Below are 22,746 nucleotides of genomic sequence, written 5' to 3'. Positions count from 1 at the left end.
ACCTGTTTACTCCAGGCCTGTGTTTGCTAGTTATGTATGCAAACTAGCGAGAAGGACATGAGGTGCACAGAAGAGAAAGAAAATTATACAATTAACCAAGGTTTTTAAAACCGATTTGGAGAACGAACCTTTCAGGGTCCAGTTTTTGGGTTGAACAGTCTGACCGTTCGACCCAAATGGTTGGCCCGTTCTGAAAAAAATATGGTCAAAATTGTTCGAACGATTAACCGCCCAAATCAGTGGTTTATTGACCAAAATCAACGGTTTTTGGGGAAAATCCGATTTTCTAAAAAAATAGACCGGTTCCCATTTTTTCCAGTCCGACCGTCAGCTCCGATCTGATTTTGAAAACCATGCAATTAATAGATGAAATCGAATCAAATCTATTATATTTAAATTAATAAATGAAGCATTTAAAGAAGTGCCTTTTTAAAGTTCCGTCCCTCTCAAATATTTTATTGGTTTCCCAAATGTATTTAGTCTCCCACCCCCACTATAAATACCACCCTAGTGAATTGGGAATCACCCCCACTACACTGGTGTATGGATCCATATAGACCTTGTAGCAAATTGGATTAGACTTCAATGAAGAAACAAGTGCATTGGTCGCATCTTGAAAGATCAACACTTAAGGGGCCGTTTGGCATCGTTGTCATTTCCTAGAGCAACAACGCCACATCGAAAAAAATGGTGCTCCAGAAAATTGGCATTTGTTTGGAACCATTTTTTCATAAAAAATGGTACTCCAAGCTATGTCTCAGAAATCGAGAAGCCATGGCTTGGAGCAATGCCAAATTTGGCATTTCCTAGAACTGTAGCTCGTTGCTGCTAAATAGGGTAGTGCCAACCTAGTCTAAAACAAACTAAACCCCATAAAAATAGCAATCTAGCCCGTTTTGATGAGGCACTTTCAAGGAAAAAGTCTAGCAAATATTAGAAAATAAAATACATTTAGTTTCCCTTCTATCATACACCACCCAAATCCTACCATCATCACATCAAAAGTGATTCGGATAAAATCAACCTGAAAACTAATTCCAACAAAATAAAATTAAATAAGTATAAGATGAAATAAAAAGTAAGACAGTAATCACTAATTCCAACAAAATAAAACAAATAAGAAATAAACAATAACTAATGATTCTAGTGAATTAAAGAAGAAGGAAATTGGAAGCATAAACACTTACTTAGGATTTCTACTGGATTCTCCCTTGTAACCGGTTTTATAAAATCACTAATCACTAATTCCAACAAAATACAATAAATAAGAAATAAACAGTAACTAATGATACTAGTGAATTAAAGAAAAAAGAAATTGGAAACATAAACATTTAGGATTTCTACTGGATTCTCCCTTGTAACCGGTTTTATAAAATCACTTTGACACAATAAAGGATAGCCACTGACTCCATGAAGTAAAATAAAAATAGGAAAAAAAAGATACAAAACTTACTGTGATGGTCGATATATGGTAATATCTAGCAAGTTCTGTGTAGCAATAATTACTTTAAACCATTTTAACAGAAATAAAAAAAAAAAAGAGTAAGCATTGGTCTTGATAGAAGGACTAGTATAGTATGGTAACGAATAGCAAATATAAAATTATAATATTCAAAAGATTAAAAAAGAAGAGAGAGGAAGAGAGAGAGGGGGGGGGGGACTCTTGAGAAGACAAAAGCAGAGGGTGAAACGTAAAAGACTAAAGACTTTTTAATTTTAGGTGATTAATTAAGAACGATTAAGGCCCCGTTTACTTTTTGTTAAGTTATTTATTCAGACAAATGCAATTACCTGAGTAAGTTTTTTTTGGGAAACACTTACCTAGGTAAGTGCATTTACCTATGTTCTTTTATTTCTCAAGTAAATAAGGCAATGACCATTTTAGCCATAGAAATTCATTATTAAAAGGGGCATTTTTATCCCATTCATGTGTTGGCAATTTCCCCCTATGTGGGAAAGTTATTTGCCCACCTAGGAGATGGGTATCACTTTCCTCGGTAAGTGGTACATAGGAAAATAAACTTTCCCTAGTCCCCACATGAAGCTGAAAAAAGAACATGAGATTCTTGGTCAATGGGAACCAAAATCCCATTGACCAACTTTCCCCCTCTCCAAATACAAAAAAAAAGAATGCCCCCTAAAGTGAAACTAATGGGGTGGTGAGAATTAAATACTATGGTGTAACATACTATTAGGATAGATTAAAGTGAAACTAATGGATTGTGGGAATTAAATTGGACACTATTAAATTGTAATGGAGAGAGTGATTATGATTTTTAATATTTTATTTTTACCTTTTGAGGCCACATGTGCATTGTACAAGAATTGAGAGGAGTCTGTGTGAGGCATGTGGGAGAGGTCCTCTTACCTCCCCCTATTTCCTCTTTATACTATAGATATAGATGGGGCTCGGATGTGCTGCCCACCGGTTCTCACATCCCTATCCATGGGACATAACAGCAATGCATTGTGAATATCTCCATTTTCATTCATAGGGAGATGCTCCCAATACATGAATGGGTATAGATGTGAGAACATTTTGTGGGTAGCAGATCCAAAGTGTATTTTACCAGTTAACTGGAGCATTGTTTAGATACAAATGCATGTTGAATAAAAAAAAAAAACAAATCATGTGCAAAAATATTGGATACTTTTTTTTTTGATAAATCTAGGAAAGGGGCTACATAGAACCGGGGGTAGCATGCCCCTAGAAATCTAAACAGCTAATCACACTTAAGGGTCTAGGAACAAAAGAACCAAATAGGTCGTTTGAGTGAGCAAAGTTTGTCAACCGTCTGCTACAATGTTTCCTTCTCTGTAGGTGTGCTGATACTCCACTATGCCTTCAAAACTCTCGAGCAACAATATGCAATCCTCAATGTCTGGCATCAATCTCCATGGGAGATTCACGAGCTTCTTCAAACAGTCAATAACAAGTTTGGAAAAGCTCAATTTTTAGCCACACTGATAGTGGTTTCTCCAACACCATACACTTTGTGGTCCAAAATTTGGCCTAAGAAGTTTCTAGCCACGCCTGCAATGGTGCACTTACACTTTAAGAGTGCCAAAATTTACACTTTTTGGTCCTATTTGTGTACTGCACATCCATGCACATTAATACAGATGCATGGGAGCGCAAATTTTAATTACTTTTGCTTCAGGTTTTATAGTACTTTGCTTTGAGCTTTTCTTTGTTTGAATTGCAAACAAATAAAACTAAGTAAAACTTGAAACAAAGGGAACTCAGAATTTACTAACACATTTGCACTTCTATACTTTCACACCAGTGCAAATGAGACTGCACTATAAACTATAAAACAAACCAAGCCATTGTGATTTGGTGGGTGTTTAGCATATTAAGGTGTTTTACAAAAAAAGGATATGATATTTTTCAACTTTACAACTTTCAATGTGCTGCATAAAAAATTATGGTTCAAGAATCAAGAATGAAACATCAATTTAGGCTGCATTTGGTAGGAGTATAAAATAGGGGTGCTCATGGTTCGGTTAACCGAACCGTGAGGCTCATTTTGTAACTAAACCGGTAGTATCGGTTTTTGGAAAACTGGTAACCAAAATTAAACCAAAATCTATCGGTTAACCGGTTGATCGGTTTGGTTCATTGGTTTTTTATTTTTATAATATATATTATAAAAATATATATAAATATGTAATAAAAATTTATAAATATATATAAAATATTATATTTAAATAATAAATAATATATCATATATATAAATATATATTTATATAATGCATATTTATTAATTTATAGTATATAAAATATATAATATACATAAATATATAAAATATATAGGAATATATGCATATCGGTCGGTTCGGTTAACCACTGGTTTTCTGTATTGTTTAACCGAAACCAAACCGGTACCATCAGTTTTTTGAAAACACCCAACCGAAACCGAACCGACCAGTTCAATTAATCGATTTTTTGGTTCGGTTTCAATTGGTTTGGTTTTTTGTTTTTTGTTTTTTTGTTTTGCTCACTGCTAGTATAAATGCCAACTTGATGTAAATACCCCATCCGGTCCAGTTTTGACTGCATGTGTTTGCATGGGATGAAATATGCTTCAAAAAGAGTGCAAATTTACAAATAAGGCTTATTTGGAAAGAGTACAAATACAAGGTTTAGAAATACAAAGATCATATGCAAGGTTTTGCACTGAACATATATAATTGTTTTTGAGTATCATCTAATTTTCTTTATCAACCATCCACATATTGATAAAAATGAACAGTCTCAAATCCTTGCCTCTTCTATTCAAGAAAGTTGGGGTTACATCTCAATGGACATTCTGGTGATCCCAACTTTCTTAAATAGAAGAGGCAAGTATTTTGGATGGTTGATAAAGAGAATTAGATGATACTCGAAGGATATTTTTGTCTTTTCAAACGACATTTAACGGCTGGTTAATGACAAATACTAGATTGGCATGTTTTGAAAGCTCAAATACTGAATTGAATTGTCGTGTTTTAAAGCTCAAGGACCAAAGTGGCACTATACCCAAAGTACAAAGTACTAAATGTAAACAAAGTGAAACTTTTCCATCATTTCCATAGATTATTTTTGATCTTCTATAGTACATAATGGTGATGGATGAATTATACATGTCGTTGAAGACCATCATACAACCAGTTTTTTGGCTGACTTGGTTTTTCCTTCTTAAGCTTCCAGGTTTGATTTTTGAGATATAGGGTTCCTTTTGTTTATAGAAATAGAGGTTTGGAATCAGAATCAGAATGACTCATGCCATTTAATTGGGTGGAAGCAAAACTCAATTCCCATTCTAGAATGGCTTCTCCCATTTGATGGAATGGCCATCCCCCTACATACTTATGTAAATAGTACTCACTCCCCTTCTAGAAGGTTCTGTGTCCATAAGCTTAAAAACACTTATGTAAAAAGTACTCACTCGCCTACATACTTAGTTGCATGTTTTTTGGAAAATTGTAAAAAAGGGACTCAAATGTATCTGTGATGCTTTTTAGTGGATCATTTTTATTGAGAAAAAGAAGAAAACATTTTAAGTAAAAACAACAATTGTACCAAATACAACCCCATTTATTAACCAGATCCAGAAATCTATTCAGTATTCTTGAGTCATCATATGCTAAATCTTTTGGTCATTAACATCTAACGAACAAACAGCAGATAATTTATATTCATGTTTGCTTCAATCACAATCAAATAAGACAAGCAAAAGTATGAGAGCAAAATTGAATCGAGTTTGTACTTGTGTTTGACCAAATTTGCATTTACATCGATGTAGATGCATTTATCCCCTCTCACGAAACCCATAACACAAAGGTAGAAGCAACATTGCTTCACCAACTGACTTACCCAAACAGGGAAAATTTTGCCCCTAGAATGAAGTACACAAGCATCATGGCACATTAATCAGTAATGTACCGTAACTTGAGGCTGACCTTCAACCTGATTGATTATTGCTCGTCCGTCAGTAGAATGTTTGGGAGGATGCTTGAGTCCTTCAATGGAGGTGCGATAATAAACTAGCGATTTTCAAAATCAAACGATTAATGTGTTCTTTTTCACATGTTGGAGAGCAAATCCCACACTGCTGAGAATACGTTAAAAGGGGATGGATGGTTTAAGGGTCATTTACTAAAACATTCCTTGTAGTTTAATGAATTTATTAAAATCTATCTTATTTTACTAAAACATCACTTATAATTTGTATTTATTAATTGATTTTTTATTAGATGGAAGTGGAAAATGGCAGTTTGACCTTAACGTCTGTTAGAACAAATTTAATCTACAAAAATTATAAATAAAAATGTCATTCTTAGCCCTAATAAAACAAGGGTAAGATCCATTTTCAATCAATTTTATTTCTATCTGAATAAGGAAGACACGTTGTTGCAAACTAGGAACCCAAGGATGCCATTGTTCTCTTATCTACTTCATTCTATTGAAAGCAAATATTGTTTTGCAAATTTGAAAATTACATAGTTACATTTTAAAAGCTTGATATAAAGTGTTAAAGGTACTTTTGGAATAAAATGCTATAAGCCCGCGCCTTTTAACATTTTTCACTCAGTTTAGATGGTCAAATTATCATTTTCACACAGCAATATAAATGATTCTTGACAGAAGATCCGTCAAGTAAATCAATTACAAACTATAAGGGGTATTTTAGTAAAACTAAAACCATAGGATAGATTTGGCTAAAACCATGGAGCTATAAGGGGTGTTTTAATAAATAATATGCGGTGTTTAGATAATTGGACCGGATCAGCTGGTTGGACCGGTTGAATTGTGATTCAGTCCTGATCCGATTGGACCGTACAAATGACATTTGCAGGAAAAAAATAATTAAAAAAAGACATTTTGTACGATACAAAAATAGAGGGTGTAATTTATGCGTGAGACATGGGCATTTAGATAATCGAAATTGAAATGAATAATAAACACATATCTTTGATGGCGGAATCAGCCCACAGATTCTCTCTGAATTTCCGATCAGAACAAAGGAATTAAACTTTTCGATATGACAAAAGTACCCTTACCTGCCTGTTAGATCATTCTCCCAGCCTTTAACAACCTCTCACGAGAGAAAATATAAACTGCAACCAAATTCATTATAAATCACATACACAGATAGCAGTTACATCACCAACCATCAATTGGAACGATTTTGAATAAGGCAGCCGACCCAGAGAGACCCCACCATCCGACTCTATATGATCTTGTGGATCATCTTCATGTAGTGGGTCATGTTCGTATCATCATTTGGATTATCCGTTCGAAAGTAGATGGTAGATCTGAGGTCGTGAAAGTAGGATGCATTAAGCACGGCACAGCTTATATTTATTCTTACATTGAAGAAGGATGTACTTTATTTTAATGAAAAAGGCAAAGGCATTTTAGTAATTACAAAATAGGGGCATATTCGGGAACTTGGCGATTTTCTCTTTCTATGTATGTGACGACAACCAGAGTCGGACACGAAAAACCCTAACCAGATAAACATTCCTGGCATCTACTCATCACCCCTGTCTCTCTCCTCTCCATGACATGACATGATATGCTTTATGCATATGTATATGTATGGATGACATGTATGCACATCTATTACATACATGCCTTCATGATGGATGGATGGGCATGATGACATCCATCCTCATGGCTATGTAGCTATGTCATGCGTGGCATTGTGGCACGTGTTACGGGCGTTGACGGCTAAAGCAAACGTTAAGCGGAAAAGAGAATAACGGGGCCGTTTGGAGCAGACAGTTGGATTGTGGGTTTAAGTTGGTCCCCCACAAAAGAAGATTCTCTGGTGGACGTAAATGAATTCCATTTGAGGCCCGATCCGGTACCTCACGACCTACCAAAATTAATGGTGAACTAGGAAATCTACGTGGCGTAAGGGAGACATGGAGTTGTCTAGGTTTGAAAGGGGACATCATGATGTTTGACTTTCACCATACATTTTTTTTTTTTTAAATTTGTTAGAGATAGCTCATGCCTTCTTAATTTTATTCATTAAAGGAACTTCTTGGGTAGTTCTGTTGTGGCTTCTCCCAATCCTAGATAGGTTCTCTATAAATACAATGTTGCATCTTCTAGGGTGCAAATGAATTGGACCCCAAATTAGATTGCGATCCTATTTTGTTGGATTTGAATATCTCGTATCGGATTTTTACATCAGATCTGATTGAATAATTGGATTCGATAAAAAACTATATCGATTTTAGATATTCCTTATTCGATCAGAAAGAATTTGCTAAGGGGTAATAGTTATTTATGATATATTTATATTACATTTTTTTGTATTTTTTATATAAATATGTTTATACATATATGTGTAATAAAAATAGTTGAAGAAATGATTGTACCTTTTGTTCTTCTTTATATAGATTATTATGCTTTTTCTTTTTAATACTTTATTAAGTTTTAAAGAAAATAAATTGAATCGGATTAAATTCAAATATCTAATATTCTTAATGGATTCGAATTTGAATCCACCTTTTTAAAATCAAATCAGATCGGATATGAGATTTATATGATCGGATTAGATTTAAATTTACATTGATTCTAATTTTATCCAATCCGTTTGCATCCCTAACTTCTTCTTCTTCAAAATCGAAATCTTAGCAGTTTTTGTTATGTCAAAAATTAAAAAGGTAATTGCTATTTATGCTCATTTGGGAAGAATGCAAATATAAATATGTTCAATACAAATGCAGGGTTTAAAAATATAAATATAGATCATATACAGGATTTTGTATTGAAAATATTTATATTTGCACTGTAGATATTAGGAGACCAAGACCCATAATTGCATGGCCTTCACGAAAGATCATGTGATCAGATGTGTTGAAACATTTAATTTTTTGATCTTTTAAATGGAACTTTTAACCACCTTCTACATGTTTACATTACAAATCACTTGTTTTTTTTTGTGTGTGTAAGAATCTAAGCCCCTGATTAGTTCACGAGAATAAGGGTCTGGAATTAGAATCAAAATAGTCCAACTGTTTGATTGGGGGGAACCAGAACTTCATTTCCATTTTTACTGGAATGACATTCCCCATTTGAGGGAATAGCTATTCTCTGCCCCTGTTTTGGGAATGAAATCCTATTCATGTTCATTCTGATTCCTATTTCCATTCCTATCTGAACCTAACAGATTAAAGGAATGGATCATTTCGATTCCGACTCTAATTACAAACCAAATAGAACTTAAAATGATTTTGGCCTGCATTAATTTTCAAGTTGGGACAAATTAAGTGTTATGGTTGCCTTTGATCGGCCTATCTCAGGGCAAATAGCAAGTTTTGGGATTCCAGACCGCTTATGTCCTATGTTTGGAGACCCAATCTCTTTTCTTGGGTGCTATTTTTTTTTATAATAGAATGACGTGTTGTTTTGTCCTTTAGTAAATAAAATAATAAAATAATAAAATATTCAAACGTATAATAATCCACCCAACTTCAGCTATAATGAGGTCAGAACCTATTTAATACCTTGTCCTATTAAAAAATAATAAAAAAAGAAAAAACCCTCTTTAATAGCTTACTTGCTAAGTCATTCAATTCAGCTATATCATCTGTTATGGAACGGTCCCATAAAGTAATATCTTCTGAGTTTTGAATGTAATTTTGGCACATCTTATTTTTAATGATGTAGAGAAACCCTTAATTATTAGTAAGAAACTATATACTTAGAATGCAAAAAAAGAGTTCTACACTAAACATAACCATAAAAACTGGACAGGTTCAGTGATGGCTTCGGAGTTCTGACTTCTGAACAGTTAATGGATGGAAAGAATTCATTTTAGTGGATGGATTTATTGTGAGAAATCAAGTCATTAACCAATCAGCTCCTTCGTTTATGTTGTTAGCTAGAATTAATTCTATTGTATAAGATTGAAGATCTGAATAAAGAATAGAAGGTTCTGTGTCCATAAGGCGTGGTAGCTGGGCCTAGCTTGAGTAATTGTTTACTTTTATTAGGGCTGCCCCACGGTAATCCTTTTGGCTCAAGAGTTGTTGCCATCCCAAAATCCAGAAATGGGCTCTGTGAAACACACCATATTAATTCTTCTTTTTATCAAGTTGCAAGAACATTAATATAAACCCAAATCCTAAGTACCCAAAAATGTTTCTCTATGTTTTTTTCCTTTTAAATGTCTGCTGTCAAAGGTTGCACATTTGGGTTTTTATTACCGAGTGCTGGAGTTGGATGTGGACTTTACCAAAGTGGGGCTTGGTTTAACTTTGTAACTAACAAATAACTCAGTGCAAATTACTGTGGCGTTTGCAGATGTGGCTGCAAATCAGGCAAGAATTTACACGAGCCCGCAGAAGTTGCACCCCCCTGTTGGCCTGTATGCAGATTAGGCTGTGCTTGGATGAGCATCAGGATAAAGCCCCAATTTTAGGCTTTGTGGCTGGGCTTGTATTTTGACTTCAGAATATAATGTTTTCTGAAGTAAATTTTAGCAAATGCTCAGCATACAGCTACCTTCAAGGCTTCAGAAAATGATCTAAATTTATGTTTTTTCTTTTCTACCCATGATAATTTTATATGATGAACCTGTAAATTTGAATGCTAGAGTTCCAGTATCAAATGATTTCACTTCATGCTGGTTTTCAGGTGTCCTTTTATTGCTTCCAACCGTCCATTAAGTGGGCCCCTGTATCACCTTTATGAATTAGATTATTCAAATAGTGATGACTCGTGGGAAAAGGTTTCCTAATAGCTTCTCTGCACGACCAACTCTATTTCTGCAATGTGGGTGGATGGTGCAGTTGATCATCCAAACTCTCCACCCTCTAAAGTTGCCACATGTTTAATCCTCTAACCACATCACCCTTGCACTCCACTCTGTATTGAGATGCAATTTTTTTCAATTAATATTGACCCCTCAAAGTTTTAATTACAGAGTTCACCTTAAAAAAGTTTTATTCTGAGAACATGACAAGAACTTTTGAGTTGAAATTGACCCATGAATATAGAATAATGGGGGAGTAATATTGGCAACTTTTGGAAATTCTAATCCAAATTCATTTTACATATGAAAAAAATCCTTGGTATAGGGATTAAACTTCCATAATGCTGTGTTTGGTTTGATAGAAAATTAAGAGAGAAACAGAAGGTTAAGGAAAAGTTCTTAAGCTCGCTCTTATTTTCTATCAAACCAAACATAGCTTAAACATCTTGACTAGCAAACCTGTTTCCATATTTCATTATCTCAGATCAAGTGTTTTCTGCAACATTCTTTCTGAACTTTGACTTGGAATAATAATGTTTATAAGCTGAAAAACAAACTTGAGTAATGTTTCTTGTAAGGTTGCATTTGACTCTCCCGAAAATAAGGCTTTTTCTCCTTGGTTGGGCAGACTACAAGGAGAAAAGGCTGGTTACTGGTTATTATCCGGATAGATGGGCAAAAGTTATAGATGAAAACTCCTTTTCTCTTATCCCATGATAACTCCTTTTCCGTATTGAAGTTTTAAAATCATATCTGTGCAGATTCTAACTTTAACTAAGTTCAGAAAATATCTGCAGAACTCTCCAAACCCAACATAAAACAACTTTTTTACGACCATACCATTAGACTCTTATTAGTATCCTATGACCTTTTACAGCAACTAAATTTGTCCATAATCTGTTAGGCAGCCAACCCAACTTTATCTGTACTGTGCAAGCCCTATCCATATAAAGAAAAGTTATGGATGAGCAAGCCAAGCACAGCCTGACTTGAGAGCTGGGCCTCATGTTTGGTGGACTCCACTGGTGTTTATGGGGGCTTCATATGGTTCAATGCTTACAGTAGGTCTCCTCTCTGACTCTCACTGCAGATAGATAGCTCTTACCATTTGGTGATCCTTCCTTGCAACAAACAATACTCTTCAAACTTCGTGGAGCATTGGGGTCTTGAATATAAGATAGAGAGCTCAGAGCTCTACCATTTGATGTTTGGTCAGTTCCTACTCACTGAATTGATTTGCCTGTCACTTCCTCATTTACTTCTTGATAGACGTTTGTATACCAAACTCTCTGAACTCATCGATGATTTGTTGCTAAATAAGATTTTCCGAGTAGCTAATATAGGTGAGAAGCTTGTCTCCAACGATCACCAGAACACAATTCTGGTGAATCATAAAACATGTTTTAATTTATATGTTCAAACAACAGATTCCATTACACCACGATCAAGATCATGCTGATTTTTTTTCATTGTTTTTTATTTCCAAATTTTTTACCAAGTCAGCAACCCAAATTTCTTTTATATTAATATTAGAAAACAGAGACTCATTCAAGGCTGTGAAGAAAGGGGAAGATATGGTTTGAATGATGCAAAACGACTTGATTTAAAAATTAAAACCAAATGGAATTATTGTTATTGTGGATTAAAAAGAAAGAAAAGAAAAGGAAAGTCAAACAAGAAGAAATAATGACACTCCCTAAAGTATTTCTCCCAAATACCGGGACAATTTATCGAATTTTAGTGGCAAATTAGAATGGTCAAGGTCATTGTTTGTTGCATTCCTTTGATGGGTCATAATTAATAAGCATAAAATAAAAATCGAAAAGCAAAAGTGAAGTTGTAATAACTATTCCATGAGGCTCAATCTTTGGTCCAGAGGGGCGGGAAAGGTTAAATTGTTATGGGGAGTTTTGAAGATACAGACCTGGATCTTTTGGTATTCTTGCCGGACTTAACGAGGATTTGTTTTGGCTAGATGGGGTTCAGTTCTCTCATCGACAGACATGGAGAAGACAGAGGCTTTGGATGTTCAGAAGGTAATTCTGGGCCCAAACTCTGTAGTTGCAATAATCAAGGTTCTGCTGGGTTAATCTGATTTTCTTGAACGGCAGCTTAACTAGTCCTATTCTCGGTGATAATTCGGAGACTTGTAAGTCGATAGATGATGTCAAGTGTTATCATAATTAAACCTACTAAACAAGCAGCTTTCACAATAGGATAATGTAAGAAGTAAGAACTTCATTTACTGCTAGCTACTGGTTGGGAGTGGGATGGGTCCCAATTCTTGATACATTGGACAGGTGGCAAGTTAAGAGGGTCCCATACTGCCGTACGTGTATACATGTCCCATAGACCCAGCCACAAGACCTTACCATTCAAGAACAACCGCCTCAAGGTGAAGGCAAGTTACCCAGTATGTGTCACACCCATACAAAATGCTATATGCCAAGCTGCGCCAACCCTTTCTGCCGTTGGCTTTATAACAGCTTAAATCTTGGGCAAAGAGCTGGTGCCACCGCTGATTCCCATGTGAATCAACTCATCAAGGCAGTTGAAAATGTGTGTGTGTCCATTAGTTCATTGCTTTTGCTCAACTGTTCATTGAGTAAGCATGGGAACTTGTTATGACAGCCAAGTTGATTCCTGTCACCCTAGCTTTGCCGGCCTATGCGGGTAGCACCTAGCAATTAGCAAATATATCCAATTGGTTTGCTTTATTGCTTTAATCGGATAGTCTATAGTATATTGGTAGGGCTTTCTTCTTTCTGTGCATCAGAGGACAACCATCCCTAACTTTTCTTTCTGCGCCGGAACTTGTCAAAAATTGACCAATAACATCTTTTGGGCTATGATCTCTCTAGGGTGCTCCACTGTAGGAGCTGTGATTTTTCTTGTTAAAGGAAAATTCACATCTCTCCATTTTAGCGTTGAACCCTCCTGGCTTGGCTGTGCTAGCCCGGAGCAATGTCTATTAGGCTTGGCCCAGACACAGTTTTAACTTTTAAGAAGAAATAACGAGTTCGGGCTGGGTTGCGGCAGATTCTTACTCTACCCAAAGTTACATTGCACATATAAGCATGATATTAGTTCTACTTTACATGTTTCTAAGCATTTTATTGATTAGAAAAGGATGATCACCATTTGTTCTAAACTCAGTTTCTTGGTGGGCTGAGCCAACGCTGATCAGCTGGATCAATCTGGGCCACACCTGGACTCACCTATAAATGGCTCGAGTTGAAATCCTGGCTATCTTTATGTACAGAGTAACTGAGACCCACTTGATGGTGTCTTTCACCTAACTGATTCTTATGTACCAAAAAAGGGTATAGTTGGATGACCATCGACCATCTAATTTTTGGATTAAATTTGGAAATTTGGTGGAATGTTTCTCAGTCCTCAGTAGCCAAATAAATACAATAACGAGGAATTTTAGCGATTATCCAAAACCATTGCTTGGTGTGCAATGGTAAAACCTCGGTGGTTGATAGTGGTACTAATGGATGGAGTGGTACTAAGCCAGCTAACCAGGAATGAGTTAAATGAATCAATCAAAGCCAACATTTACTTTTGTTAATGCAGAGATCCAAAATATTTCCTACCAAACATTCCTGGCCTTCATTAAATCGTGGTTGCAACACTGAAAAGTAAAAGCGTATCGTTGAAGGGTGGGTCTATGCTGACTTCGTTCAAGCTCAGCTAGGGTCAGTATTTGGTTGGCCGACTCAACAGTAATCTGTCCATGACGGACGGATAGCAAGGTCATCGTAATTTTTGTGAATTAGGATCAAATAACTGATGAAATGGGGAATAGAATATAAAACCAATTTTTCTTGGACAGTGTTTCTAGACAGACAGATTGCCTTCATAGCATTTTTTTCCCGAAAGGCTCAGTTTGGAAAGAAACTGCAAGTACATACAAAATACAAGGTTTTTACACCTTACAATCTTACATATTTGCATTAGTGTTCCTTCCAAATTGAGCCAAAGGAAAAGGAAATGGGGAAAAAATACATTCATGAATATTTTCATAGGTGTAACCTTCTATTCTTGATCAACAATTGACTGTAAGTGGGTCTGCTTGATAATGCTCGTGCACGCCTCGGTAGCTTATGTCAATGAATTGTTAAAGCTCATTGTTAATGTTAGTTTGCATCAATGAATGGTTAAGGCCAGTACTGACTGCTCTTTAAACACCTGAAAAGCTACTCTACATTATTCACGTCAATCTGTTTTAGATGATGCCTCTAAAGCTACATTACAGACCATATTACACAAATGGTAAGTGGGGTGCTTTGTGAATGGCTATCGTGATTCAACGGTACGAATTTCAGGGGCCCTCAAGAAGCACCTGCGCCACCAGATTTGAAAGGCTTTGCCAAGATTAGGGCACTCACTGCCATGCCTGGAGAAACACCGGAACCATTCCATGAACAGATAGTGCTGCTGCTTCAATGGCAGTGTAAGCAGAGCTTGACCCATGGCTTCCTCTAGCGTCTTCACTTCTAGCCCCTTCCTGCACCTCTGCAGCCACCCAAAGTCTACTAGCATTGGCCCAAACCATGCTTGCAGGACCGCGCACCTGGCTTCTGATCGGCAGTGCAACTTCCCTCTCCCTAGTGCAATGAATATGCATGCTGATATTCGGCTTAATTCATACCTGATCATTGGAGACACCAACTCATGCATCCTCAGCAGCTCCCCTTGATCTGCCCACACGTCAACAAACTCTTCTGCCATTTGACGTTCCAGAAGGATCTCAAGAAGCCAGTTGATGTTGTCAACTTGCCTAGAAACCCGTTCAATCAAGGGCTTACCATTATCTTCTTTTGATGGCTTCTCAGTAACAGAATCGGAGGCTTCCTCAAAAAGCCCAACCAGGGAACCAATACAACTCTGACAAACAACATACAGATCATCCTTGTTGAGCTCAGTCTCCTTCTCATAGACTGAGCTCTTGGACAAAAGCCCCTTGACCAAAGACTTAAGCTCATTCCTTGCACCAGCATCAGCACCATTAGTGACTGACCAAATGAGTTGCATGGCCAAATGTTGCTCAGAATCAACTTGCTCCAGTAGATACAGCCTGCCCAACACTTCTCTAGCTGTTGCATTATCAAAACTGAACTTCGTAAACAATCTCTTCAGCTTCTCTTCCTCATCCTCACTCCAAGGAACAGCCTCAAGGTATTTCAAACAAGACAAAACGCCCTTGGTAAACACTATGCCTGCTGAGACCTGATATGTGATACAATATGGAGATCGTCACTCTTAGTCTTAGGAATGTTAAGCCATCAACAGGAGAAGCAGAAAAAGAATTTAATAAACTGAATTTGCTCAAGAAGAATATCAGAATTAAGGGCAAACAGACCCCCAGTCCATAAAGAAACTTGTTGGCCTGAATGTATGGAATGTAAAACCACAGAAATATTTTCGCAGTAACTGGGCTTCAACGGAGAAAGAAAAGATGATATTTTCTGCACTACTGAAGTAAAATTTGAATTCCACCACTCTTGTATACTATTTTTGTTGGTTTAAGTGATATCAAGCTTTGGGTTTCAAGTATCTTTTTTGTTTTCCTTTTCGCAATGGATTTCAATGGAGGTGCATTCTATAGATGATGGGTTGAAAAGATCCATGGATTGCAATGGAAAGAATGTAAAAATTAAATGCCATTTCCATAAGTTTTACAGCTGTTTTGAATATACATTCAGGATGGGCTTTCTTTTCCTTCTCTTAATAATAATTACTGCTCATTTTCTACAATCTCTCTCTCTCTCTCTTTATTTTGTATAAATCTAATATTACGGTTCAGAAAACAAAATATTAACTTACCAATCAGAATGATAAACATGCAAAGCATTTTCAAAAAAAAAAAAAAAAAAACTGATAGCAAAGAAAAGAAGTTGTTAAAAATGAATGGGAAAACGATTGCATCCACAAAAAGGTGTTAAGGCAGCACCTTAACAACAAACTATTTTTAAACACAAATATGATCAGAAATTTGCAATCTCTAACAACTCCCAAAACCTCTTCCCAAACTCTGATCTAACAATCTGTGAAATCTGGAAGCCCCATCACCCAATCAACAATTAACTTGCCAATATCTACCACTAGCACTAGTCTCTCCATCTGCTGAACCTTGCCTTCAATCAGCCTTCTGTTCCAATCCTTCCAAATACCCCAACACACCACAAAGGGAATGCAGCTCCAAACTACTCTAGCTTTCTTGCACCAATCATGTAGCAGCCAGCAGATTCTCTATTCCTCCTCTTTTGAGGTTATCAGTAGTGAAACTTTAGTACGAAAAACTGGGGGTGGGGAAAAGAATAGAACAAGAGGGAAATGAAAATAAACCAGCATAACCACACTGCCAAAAGGGTTTCCTTCCAATGCATCATTTACATTAAAGATCCACCTAATTTTCTGGACATCAAGGCAAGGAAGGACTAGCTGGATCACTTAACTTCCTCTAGTGCTTACATTTCCCCTTCTGTAGATGCACCTAATAAAATTGCTAGAATCAACTAAAGTACAGTCAATACATTAAAAAAGTCTCAATATATCATCTATATTGGCAAAAATAGTATGGTCTTTATTATTTTGATTGTTAAATAGTGCAATGGATTTTTTAAAATATTTTAAATCCAAAATAAAATCTGTTAAAAACTAAAATTCGCCAACAGAAATTGATTATTTTTTAATATGAAGAAATTTCCATTAAAAATATTCTTAAAAATTGTGATATAAACTGAAATATTCTGAAAATTTGGGAAAACATTAAGTTTAATATTTAGTTGTAGCTTACTGAAACAAAAATATTCCAATTAAAACTATGGTGCATTGTAATGAAAACTAGCATAAAAATACTAATAGTTGGATACAGATTTATATCCTTGTGGTGACAAAGTAAATGAGGTGCCCTACTACCCTCTAAAAAGCCTCTAGGTCTTTCCAAGCCTCACTTTTATTCAACTTGATTCTGTGGTTTACTTCCAGAATCCAAAGAGAATCCAGGCAAGAGAACATCTTGTTTAAGTCAATGTTAGATGGAAGGACATTTTCCCCCTTTCTGGATATATGTAAGTTTAAGATAATAGTTAGATTATGGTGTAAAAGTTGGAAGGGAGCAAAGCCAAAAGCAAAGAAAAAAAGAGCTTTTCTCTATGGCACATATTATCTAAAAGTTTCTTCATTTTGGGCATGGCTCTTGAAAAATGTAAAGCCAAAGCTTTCAGTAGGATATCCTCAAAAACAGGTTGAGCCCCATTGCAGAGGATTGAGTACATAAAATATAAAATGAAAGGGCAGAAAGACCAACCGTGGAAGGAACTGAGATGGAAAAAGAGAATACATATCAAAATTTAATTTGCTATTTGAATAGAAAGTAAATTAGTCATACAAAATTTAAGACAAGTAACTAAAAATACCTAGTGGGATTGACAGAATCATCCTCAAGAATCAGGACCAAACTAATTATCTCATCCTACCTTTTTGTATACAGAACTTATATTATTATGGTTTACATTGCTACATTTAAAAAGGACAGGGTCAGAAATGAACTCATTTGAAGTAACCTAGGAGTAGCTTCAATAGGCAAGAAATGAGAATAATTAGACAAAGATGGTTTGTTCAAGTGCAGAGAAGACTACAGCACCCATAAGAAGAAGTTATCTATTACAAGTTGAATGGGCTATAGCCTATAAGAGCTAAGGGCAGATAAAAAATGACATGGGTTGAAATGATAAGAAATGATTGAAGGGATCATAATATAACAATTGATATGACACTGAACAGAATGGGATCGTGAAACAGGACTCATGTAGCCAATCCCATATAGTTGTGGCAAAGCTTAAATGATGGTGATGATGACATCACTAGAATACAATTATCTACCTGTTATAACATCCAATTGCAACATCACATAGCTGAGACAAGAATATAGAGTAGAAATACCTTTCATATTTTTGTGGGAGTAAACCTAGAATACAAGTAATAAATCCCTAGATCTTTTCTTATAAGAGAGTTGTATTAGAATAGAAAAAAGAACCCTAGGCTGTCTTGTGTAGACAGGAGGGAGTGTACATCAAACAGCTATAAGCTGAGCACACCAAAACAGATACAGATAATTTTAACCGATTACAAATGGACCCCTGGCCCAAGCAAACCCCAGTTACACCCTTGAGAATTGATACGATCTCTGGCTGAACTATTAACAAGGGAGTTAGCCGATCTTGGGGCCCACTTCAACGAGCAGTTCAGGTTCTTTCCCAAAATTTTGGCTTCGCTTACCAAAACTCTGAACTACCAAGCTGGTTATGCTTCTGAATTGAGCCACAAAATCACTACTTTGCAGTCACCTTCAATAGCCACTCCCCTTCAATACCTTCCTAGATACTTCGTAAAAATGGCTTCCCCTGACATTTGAAAGCTGTGCTACTCCAGGAGAACCACCATTTGTACTTCATGCAGTAGTGCATAACTTCTACAGTATAGAGAGGTGCTTTTGTCACTGGTTCAAGTTTGGGGGAAAGGCCTGCTAGGAGGCTTGCGGCAAGCATAGGACTTGTGCATTGAGTTAAAGGTTATAAATATTTGAAACGAAAAAGCACTGGCAGAGAAGGTTACTGATGGTGTGGGAGAATACAATGTCCAGACATGATGCTAGAAGTGTTGGATGCAAGTTCTAAACCGTTTGCCTACACTCTAAACCACCAAAATTTTATTGTAATTAGTCCATCTTTCGTTTATTTATTTACTTATTTTTCGTTAGACATAGTCCATCTTTCTATATCAGTAGTAATGTGGTTTGAGTTCCTGTTCCTAACCAATGATCCATTTCAGAAAATCTAAAGTTTTGTGGTTGTTTTGGCCAGTTAATGTTGCTAAGAACGTATGACCTTTCCCAACTTAACAACTTAGAACATTCCTAAAGACACATTGAATCATAAATTGCTAAATTTTCTGAAACGTGGCAATATAAAACCTATATTTTCGTACATAAACTCGTGCTTCTTGCTCATGGGAGCACAAGAAATCAAACCATGTCAAAAGAAGTGTACGGGTCACAAGGGCAAATCTCGAAGTTCAATAGAAATTTCTAACAGTTCAACAGAATCCAAATGCACGGCCTTTCCTTGAAGAAGTGACAGATCAACAGAACAAAGAAAGCAGAAAAAAGATTCTGAAACACTCACCTCGAGTACATCAATCGAACGGGAGACGCCCATCTTTAACAGACGCCTCGTGATATCGTCCAGAAACATAAGCTCAATGGTTTCACGAAAGACGGTCAAATTCTCAACATCAGGAACCTCGATCCTGCAAAGTTTTGCAGCCGCACCGCTGCCCGAACCCCTTCGGCAGTCTGAGATCAAATCGGCAAATACAGAGCTATTCGCAGAAAGCACCTCCGAGTCCAATTCCAAGACCAAGCAACCCCCGTTCTTGCCCTTCAAGCTTAGTCTCACATCAAACACCGGGGAACAACTCTCGGCTTTTGTGCCAGTACTCAAAGAACGGTCAAGCGCGGGAGTCTGATAAGCCTCAGATACCTCTGGTGCAACCAACTTCTCGTCAGTGGAACGAAAGGTCTCGGATCCCAATTGAGTTCCATTATCACCAACAGAAGCAGTGTCCGGCACTATATCCCGAACAGGATCAGGTGCATTATCCGAATCGATCGGAGAAACTCGCCCGGGAGACAAGATACGGCGACGGTCGATGAGTCCAACCAACCCTAGCCCACTTTTGCTGCTCTGAGGAGAATTGGGGAACGAATTACCAGATTTCGAAAGGATCTCAGATTTGTGAGTCGTCTTGGAGCGAGCACAACTCAGATTTTCGGGGCTTTCGGGAGGAATGCCAAAAGAACAACACCAAGAACGCCGGAACCCTCGACTGTCCCGGCGAGAAAGAGTTCTCCGGTGGCCCGAAGCCGCCATTAATGACGATTGCTGAAGCCTCACAGAGTAGGTCGAAGAGGACGATAGGCGGTCAAGTTTGGATTCGTGAGAAGGCGCATTGGAGAGAACACTGAGCTTTTGGAGTTTCGCTCAGAGCCCCCTACTTCTTTCTCCCTCGATTCTCGTGGAGTTTGGATTCTTGCTCTGTACGTTCGGTTGGGTGAGGAAAATGAGACACAGAGATAGAGAAAGAAGAGGAGGATACGTGGAGAGAGAGAGGATACTGTAGCCTGTGGTAGACTAAGACCAGTAGTACAATGGAAGCAAAGTTCGTAAGCTAATCTGCGCCGGGTGGGTGCATGCGCGACTTCTTTGATTCTTTGATTCCTTCTCTCTTTTTGGACGTGCTTGTGGGAGCTGTGATAAAGTATGAACTGGGTACAGCTGACCCGATGACCCGTGACTTTATTTAACCTACCTGGCATAGTGGGGCCCAACAATGCTGGGACCAGAAGGACAAAACAGGGTGTGAGTAGCAAACTGTTGGAATGTAGAATCGGTAAAACTGAATTCCCCTTTGAAACTTCAGTGTCAGGATCTAAGAATCCAAACACGAAAAAGGTATCGTACATGACTTGTGGTCAAGAACGGTGAAGCCTACCATACTCTATCAACACCCATCCAGATCGAACGGCTCCAACATTACAAGGACGATCTGTTGTTCGGTCTGATGAATCGATTATCATGTACCCGTGATGGTACAGCCCCTTTGCTTAATCAATTATAATTTATTCGATGCGGTACAATTATTGGAAGACACGTCGACTGATCCACAGATCCCAGTCCTGACAATGGGACCCCACTCCTGGACCGTTATAGTTATATTACTGAGATCAGGTGATCTATTTAATGGTGATTGATTATTTACTTATTTACAGTAATTTGGAAAGACAGAAAGACCTCTACTTATTTACTTTTAATAGGGTTATAATTGTCTTTCACAAGGAATGAAGCTGGCTTTATTCAAATGAACTAATGAAGTGGTCAAATCAGCCCTCCTTAAACAAAGCAACCATAACTAAATACCATATTAAGTCGAGATAATCACTTAATAACTTAATAAAACTAGTAATGAAATGTTTATAGGATAAGTACCTATTAATAAGTGTTTATCATAAAATAAGTGCTTATGAGTGTGTTTGGTGAAAAGCACTTGTTTCAAACGGTGGTCTATAGGTATTTTGAAAATTAGGTGATGGGTCAAGATGGGCCAGAAAGGCAATAAACACTTGAAAAATAAGGCAAAAATTTTAGTTTCTTCAAAATGTTTTTTTTTTTTGAATAAGCACTTATTGGGTTTTTTTACATAAGTACGCATAAATGCTTTATTTGTGTGGGACGCTTAAATAAGCACCCCTAGACTGAGGCTTAAAGGGGTTAAATTAAGAGCATAGTTAAGCTCTTTTTGAAGCTTTATTTTTGTCCTTTTTTTTTTTTTTTTTTATCTCAAAAGAAGTAAAAAACAGAAGCATGTTTGCATGTTTCGAAGCGAACGCAATCTAAACTTCCCTAAAGTTTTATACAAAATTGGTCAAAGCTACTTCTTGAAAATTGTAATGGCTCTTTTTTCAAGTTAAGTTCATAAAAAAATATAAGAATAAAAAAGGTTAATTAATCAGGTCAGGTAGGAAACTTCCCTACACGACCTATCCTACTTTTGCCACGTGAAAGCATGAAATGGCAAATCCGAATCATCCAGCAACTAAGGGACCCTCTGAATTGGTCACCCATGACCCATTCAACCTTCCAATCCACATCAACCTTCAATTCTACTTCTACCTTTTATTAGTGTTTTTCACAAATAACAATGGCCTAGCTTAATGTTTTAAATTTTAAGATTTGAATTTGCAAAAAAAAAAAAAATCCTTTATTCTTACCACGTGGCAAGGGTTTTGGGGGTTTTATATTTGGTTCTTTGGGACCCAAGCCAATTCTCAATGTGGAATATTATTCTTGCTTGTTCAGCTTCCTTGCTAAACGATAGGACTAAGAGATCTGCTCCCAATTATAATTGAAGAATAAAGTGGCATTTTTCTTCCATCAGCTTCGTCACTTACAAGGTTGTACTTGAGGCCAATATTGTTAGATCTGCCATTGCGTTCTCATGTTGCTAAACAACTGTTTTATTCACTAGGTTCCTTTTGGTTGCAAAGTAAAGGAAGAAAATGAATTATTTATATCGAAAATGCCATGGAAAACAATTTTTTATTTTATAGATGAGATTCCTTCAAATCTAATCTTCCCTTCCCTTTAGTAAATCTTTTTTTATGGAAAGGGTTGCCCACTTCATTCCTTCCCTCCCTTGCCAGAAAAGGTCTGATCATCTAAAGTACTCAATTGGGTTTTACATTTTTCTATCAAATAGTAAAAGCTATGAACTAAATTAAATTAGACCATAGTTAAACTAGAACATAGCGAGTTCTTGGAGGGTTTCATAAATTCTAAATCCTTTCCACCTCCCTAAACCTGTAGTGGGTTGGATTTTAAGAATTCAAACCCTCTCTACACATGAAAATGCAAAACCC

General features: G+C 36.7%; 1 protein-coding gene across 1 annotated transcript; it reads right to left on the bottom strand.

Annotated features, from left to right (window-relative positions):
- Positions 1-14,419: 14,419 nt before the first annotated feature.
- On the bottom strand, positions 14,420-20,596 carry LOC148851753 (BTB/POZ domain-containing protein At2g13690-like). Its single transcript, XM_088946275.1, has 2 exons — positions 19,454-20,596; positions 14,420-15,494 (listed from the first exon to the last, which is right to left on the bottom strand). Exons 1-2 carry the CDS (start codon positions 20,198-20,200, stop codon positions 14,562-14,564), a joined length of 1,680 nt encoding a protein of 559 aa, XP_088802401.1. The 5' UTR covers positions 20,201-20,596; the 3' UTR covers positions 14,420-14,561.
- Between the last annotated feature and the right edge of the window lie 2,150 nt (positions 20,597-22,746).

Source organism: Nelumbo lutea, chromosome 5 (genome assembly GCF_056320005.1).
Source record: "Nelumbo lutea isolate HS-2025 chromosome 5, American lotus-T2T, whole genome shotgun sequence".
NCBI lineage: Eukaryota > Viridiplantae > Streptophyta > Magnoliopsida > Proteales > Nelumbonaceae > Nelumbo > Nelumbo lutea.
Note: the sequence above shows the minus strand (reverse complement) of the source record. Positions and strands in the feature narration are given on the sequence as shown.

What these genes read in the sequence shown, in the direction of transcription:
- LOC148851753 (XM_088946275.1), bottom strand. Translation starts at nt 20,200, where the DNA reads ATGGCGGCTTCGGGCCACCGGAGAACTCTTTCTCGCCGGGACAGTCGA. An exon ending in GTTCGATTGATGTACTCGAG is followed by an intron (nt 15,495 to 19,453) that starts GTGAGTGTTTCA and finishes ATCACATATCAG; the next exon opens with GTCTCAGCAGGCATAGTGTT.